Here is a 6,280-nt window from a genome sequence, read left to right on the forward strand (position 1 = left end):
TATATATATGCCTATGAATAGAAAAAAAACCCTGAAAAGTATTTACCAGACTCTTAGCAATGCTTATCACTGGGAAGTGAGGTTATAAGAAACTTTCCCTGTTGGGCACGGTGGCTCACGCCTGTAATCCCAGCACTTTGGAAGGCCAAGGCTTGAGGATTACCTGAGGTCAGGAGTTCAAGACCAGCCTGGCCAACATGGCAAAACCCCGTCTCTAAATTGCAAAAATTAGCCAGGAGTGGTGGCGGGCGCCTGTAATGCCAGCTACTCGGGAGACTGAGGCAGGGTTCACGTGAACCCGGGAGGCGGAGCTTGCAGTGAACCAAGATCGCGGCACTGCACTCCAGCCTGGGCGACAGAGCGAGACTCTGTCTCAAACAAAAAGAGAAACTTTCTCTTTCCATTTTATTATTTATTTTGAGACAGAGTCTCACTCTGTCACCCAGGCTGGAGTGCAGTAGCATGATCTCGACTCACTGCAACTTCCAATTCCTGGGTTCAAGCAATTCTCCTGCCTCAGCCTTCTGAATACCTGGGATTACAGGTGCATGCCACCATACCCAGCTAATTTTTGTGTTTTTAGTAGAGATAGGGTTTCACCATGTTGGCCAGGCTGATCTCAAACTCCTGATTTCAAGTGATCCACTGCCTCGGCTTCCCGAAGTGCTGAGATTACAGGCATGAGCCACTGTGCCCAGCCTCCCTTTCCATATTATATTTTTCTGTAGTATTTAAATAAGCATATAATTTTAAAATTTAAAATGTGACTATACATATATACTTTTTATATGAGTATATATGTATGTATATATGTACTAAAAGGATTGCTAGAAGAAAATACAAGTGAATACTCACATGATTTAGGGATGAGGAAGGACTTCCTTTGTTTTTTTTCCTCTAGAAACAATGTCTGGCTTTGTTACCAGCGTGGTGCAATCATAACTCACCGTAGCCTCAAATTCCTGGGCTTGAACTACCCCCCTACCTCAGCCTCCTGAGTAGCTAGGACTACAGGCATGCGCCACCACATCTAGCTAATTCTTTTTTTTTTTTTTTTTGAGACAGAGTCTCTCTGTTTCCCAGGCTAGAGTGCAATGACACAGTCTGGGCTCACTGCAACCTCCGCCTTCTTGGTTCAAGAGATTCTCCTGCCTTAGCCTCCTCCCAGGTAACTGGGATTACAGGCATGCACCACCACACCCAGCTAATTTTTTTTTTTTTTTTTGTATTTTTAGTAGAGACAGGGTTTCACCATGTTGGCCAGGCTGGTCTCGAACTCCTGATCTTAGGTGATCCACCCGCCTCAGCCTCCCAAAGCGTTGGGATTACAGGCATGAGCCACCGCGCCCAGCCCCATTTTACTTCTTAGATTGTGTAGATTAAAGAGTATGACCAAGTGCAGTGGTACACACCTATATTCCCAGCTACTCAGAAGGCTGAGGCAACAGGATTAGAGGATCACTTCAGCCAGGAGTTCAAATCCAGCCTGGGCAACACAGTGAGAACCTTGTCTCTAAACAATAATGACAAAAACTATATATAAAAAAAGAAAGTCCTTCCTCATCCCCAAATCACGTAAGCCAGGGTGGAAATGCTAGAACATTGCCTGAGCTCTGCTTGCTCCGCAGAGGCTGCCATCACTTCTGAGTAAAGCCATGTATACCAGCTTCTGTTGCTGCTTCCCACAGTCCTGGTTCAACACACATGAATTCAAGTCTGACATCTGTAACACAATGAGCCTGTGGATTTCAGGTGAGCGGTGACTTTTTTCCACCGGGGAGAGCAATTCTGGAAAAATATTTTCCACTGGTACCTAGGTATGTCATGGTTTACTTTGACACCCTTCATCAAGGCATTCTCTCTTTTCTCTCCTTAACATTAAAGAGAGCAAAGTATGTATGTGGTTGGAGCCCCAAGGAATACAAATTTTCCTGCTTCCTCAAAACAGTTCTGAGACATCCCTTCCTAATCCTTTTTTTTTTTTTTTTTTTTTTTTTTTCTGAGATGGAGTCTCTCTTTGTCGCCCAGGCTGAAGTGCAATGGTGCGATCTCAGCTCACTGCAACCTCCGCCTCCCGGATTCAAGTGATTCTCCTGCCTCACCCTCCTGAGTAGCCGGGATTACAGGCATGCACCACCACGCCTAGCTAATTTTTGTATTTGTAGTAGAGACGGGGTTTCACCATATTGGTCAGACTGGTCTCAAGCTCCTGATCTTGTGATCCACCTGCCTCAGCCTCCCAAAGTGCTGGGATTATAGGCATGAGCCACAGTGCCCGGCCCTTAATCCCCTTTTTGTGCTCAGCTACATCTACAGGGAGTGAAGGGCCATATCCTAACAAGATAGCAAAGTTTCAGCACGGCCCTGTTAGTTAACCGTGTGCTGTGGGCTGATGCATGCAGGACTCAGGAACCCAAAAGCAGTATGTGAGTTTAGATCATCCCACCCTTCCAGCCTCCATGTGACCCCGCACTGGGCAATCATGTATCCCTCCCTCCAGCACACACAGGACCAGCTTGATGCCTGCTTTATCAACCACCTCCCAGTCCCCTTCCCCAATCTCAACCTTGACATTTTCTAAGTTCATTAAAAGCTGCCATGTATAGAAAGGTTCCTGTGTACTAGGTGCTGTGCTAAGTAAGCACTTTTCACATCTCCTATTGGGTTGTGGCTTCCTAAGATCACCCTCACGTTAGAAGATTTGCTAGAAGAACTCACAGGTCTCCATATGTAAGTGTAGTCTCACTATGATTTATTACAATAATGTAGTAAGGAAATAGAGCTGGATTATAAGGGAAAAAGGTAGAGTTTGGAGGAATCCTTATGCAGACTTCCTTATGCCCCCTCCCTCCCATAAGGAGTCATACAGAACCCACTCATCCCCCTACAATGAAAAGCTAGCAACATGTGTGTGTTGCTTCTGCCCAGGGAAGCCCATTAGAGCTGGAGTGCTCAAAGTTTTCATTGGGATAGTCACATAGACACCTCTGTCTGTCACGTACCACAATTCCAGGAAGGCAGGTGTTCAGCATAAGCCACATTGTTTGTACCAACAGTATAGGCACAACGAGCCGCTCTTCTTCCATTAGAGAGAGTTTTGTATCAGTGGAATAAACTGTTTACTAGCCAGGTTCCCAGAGGCCAGCCAAGGCATCCTCGCAAGCAGGCCTTTCTGAGGATAGCAGTCTCAGGCCTGCTGTATTAACTCTTTTCTGCACACCCATTTAATCTTCTTTTTTTTTTTTTTGAAATGGAGTTTCGCTCTTGTTGCCCATGCTGGAGTGCAATGGCACGATCTCGGCTCACTGCAGCCTCTGCCTCCAGGGATCAAGTAATTCTCCAGCCTCAGCCTCCCGAGTAGATGGGATTACAGGTGCCCGCCACCACGCCCGGCTAATTTTTGTATTTTTAGTAGAGATGGGGTCTCACCATGTTAGTCAGGCTGGTCTCAAACTCCTGACCTCAGGTGATCCACCTGCCTCAGCCTCCCAAAGTGCTGGGATTACAGGTGTGAGCCACTGAACAAGTATTCATTCCAGGGCTGTGCCACTCCAAAGCTGGGTCTTTGACCATTATGCTACCTTACCTCCCATTTTCTGACTGTCTTCTCTTCTTGCCGTTCCACCTTGCTATTCCCTTTAACATCCAAGGCTGCACCTCCTTACCCCAGTTTATCCCCTGTATAAATAAACCCCCTGTCCACTTTGTCTAGCAGAGCCAGCAGCTTTGCATAGTGGCTCAAATGTCTCAAGTAATCCTTGGAAGCATCACTGTCAAATGTATAGAGAGAAACCATTTCTGGCACTAAGCTAAGTGTGATCACGTTAAACAAACATTTACTAAGCACTTATTGTATTTATTATGTGCCAGACCTAGAGCCCTGGAGGTATAAAGATGAAGAAGACCCAACCCCTGTTCTCAGGGAACTCGTGGTCTAGCCAGAACAGGGGACATGGAAAACAAATAACTATGATGTCTTCACATTTGCAAAGCATGTCAGGGACTCACACACCTGTGTGTTCTGACCCTTACACCCAGCCGACAGGTAGGGCAAGGTCATCATCCCCGTTTTCCAGATGAAGAAGCCAAAGCCCTCTAGAGAGGAAGTGACTCACCCAAGGCCACAAGGCTGGTATGGGGCAGGGCTAACACTGGAAGCCCAGCCTCCCAGGAACCAGCAGGGGCTCCCCAGTCCTCTTTTGCAGAAGCATCCATTCTCACTCTTTTTAAAATTTCTTTTTAAATAGAGACGGGGTCCCACTATGTTGCCCAGGCTGGTCTCCTGTGCTCAAGCGACCTCCCACCTTGGCTTCTCAAAGTTTTGGGATTACAGGCGTGATCCACCACACCCAGCCCCATTCTCACTCTTGACTCCTCCCTTAGGCACCTATCCTAGCCCACAGAGCTATGACAGCTGGAACTACTCAGAACTAGACCCAGAGCGATTCCGCAGAGAAGAATTAATGTTACACAGAAGAAGACTGATAAAGGGTAAGTTAGCAGTTACAGCCTCCCGCCTTCTTTGCCGCTGCCGTACCCAACCACTATCTAACTGAGGGAGGAGAGGCCTTGGCATTGTTGTCCTCTGGTCAGGTTCTCTCTTGGGTACCCCCAAACTAGCCACCAAAATTCTTCGTGCTTGTGGACTGTAGTGTACAACATAATTGTTGGGAGGCAGGGGATGGAATTTTGTATTGGAATAGTGGATGCCAGAGGATGAGTGTCTACCTGTGTGCAAGGCACTGTGATGAGCTCTCTGCCTCTTTTTTTTTTTTTTTTTCAAGATAGAGTCTCACTCTGTCACCCAGGCTGGAGTGCAGTGGTGTGATCTTGGCTTACTGCAACCTCTGCCTCCCGGGTTCAAGCAATTCTCCTGCCTCATCCTCCCGAGTAGCTGGGATTATAGGTGCCCATCACCATGCCCAGCTAATTTTTGTATTTTTAGTAGAGATGGGGTTTCCCTATGTTGGCTGGGCTGGTCATGAACTCCTGACCTCAAATGATCCACCTGCCTCGGCCTCCCAAAGTGCTGGGATTAGAGACGTGAGCCCCCGTGCCTGGCCAGCCCGTTTTATTTAATCCTCACGACAGCCTGCTGAAGTACACACTGAATCCAATTCACAGATGAGGAAACTAAAGCTCAGAGAAGTGACTTGTCCAAGGTCAGCTTTTCTGTTTCACTCAGCAGACACATAATGAGCTCTGGGTGCCAGGTACTCTGCTCAGCACTGGGAACACGGTGGTGGAGGCAAGCCCAGTCCCTCTGTTGCAGGGCCAAGGAGCCCCAGAATTGGGGCTTCTGCCTGGAAAAGTTCATGGCTTTGCCCAGGAAGGAATTCAAGGATGAGCTGGTGGTAGAACAAAGTGTCTCACCTTGACTATTGCAGCTCTCTGACTGCTTCTGCAGAGTAGGGCTAACCCATAAGCAGTGTGTTGAGAACAAGAGCTCAGGGCCAGTTCTGCAGGCTCATTTATACCCACTTTTAATTACAGGCAAATTAAGGGGCAGGTTATTCAGAAATTTCTGGAAAAAGGGGTGGTAAATTCCAGGTCCGGTCATTGCTAGGGAATGATAAACTGACTTGACGCCTGGTGGGCATGTCTTAGGGAGCTAGTCTTCAATTAGGTCTGGAGTAGAGTTCCACCTCCAGCCTCACCTCCTTATGATCTTGTGGGAAATTCAGGCCACACAATTGTCCTGCAGGGGATTGGGCGCTGTAGTGGAGGGATTCAGTCCAGTCCTGAGAAGGTCAGTACATGGCGTTTGAGCTGAGAGTCAAAGGGTGTGTTGGTCCAAGGACCTGCAGCATCAGTATCTCTCCACATCTACTGACTCCGACTCTGCAGTTGATCAGGAGGACTTCCAGTGATCTAGAAGCACGTTCTAGTTTGAGAAGCCCTGGTTTAGGGCACAAAGGAAGAGAATACCTGAAACCCTTGGAGCAGAGCACAGTGGTGGTTACTAGCTGGAAATTATAAGCTGGCACTTACTCAGGGCCAGACGCTTTTTGGTTTTTTTTTGAGACAGAGCCTCGCTCTGTCGCCCAGGCTGGAGTGCAATGGCATGATCTCAGCTCACTGCAACCTCTGCCTCCCAGGTTCAGGTGATTCTCCTGCCTCAGCCTCCCAACACTTTTACCTGTTAGCTCTCTAAGCATTTCCATTTCTTGATCCCTTCATAGATATGATTTCCCAGTAGTCATCATGCACACTCAGGGAGTTTTTTTTTTTCTTCTTCTCTTCTTTTCTTTTCCCTCCCTTCCTCCCTCCCTCCCTCCCT

General features: G+C 47.5%; 1 protein-coding gene across 4 annotated transcripts in view; it reads left to right on the plus strand.

The window, feature by feature from the left end:
• The window catches only part of FAM227A (family with sequence similarity 227 member A), an 80,432-nt gene that overhangs the window by 27,177 nt on the left and 46,975 nt on the right, over window positions 1-6,280 (plus strand). For all 4 annotated transcript variants that reach the window (XR_001883198.1, XM_017861309.1, XM_017861311.1 and 1 more), the window contains exons 9-10: window positions 1,629-1,752; window positions 4,384-4,491. Coding sequence is in view for 3 of the 4 variants with exons in the window: in XM_017861309.1 (XP_017716798.1) it covers window positions 1,629-1,752; window positions 4,384-4,491 (232 nt within the window). In the remaining variant the exon portion in view is untranslated. The remainder of the gene's footprint in view (window positions 1-1,628; window positions 1,753-4,383; window positions 4,492-6,280) is intronic.

Source organism: Rhinopithecus bieti, unplaced genomic scaffold (assembly GCF_001698545.2).
Source record: "Rhinopithecus bieti isolate Rb0 unplaced genomic scaffold, ASM169854v2 scaffold_56975, whole genome shotgun sequence".
NCBI lineage: Eukaryota > Metazoa > Chordata > Mammalia > Primates > Cercopithecidae > Rhinopithecus > Rhinopithecus bieti.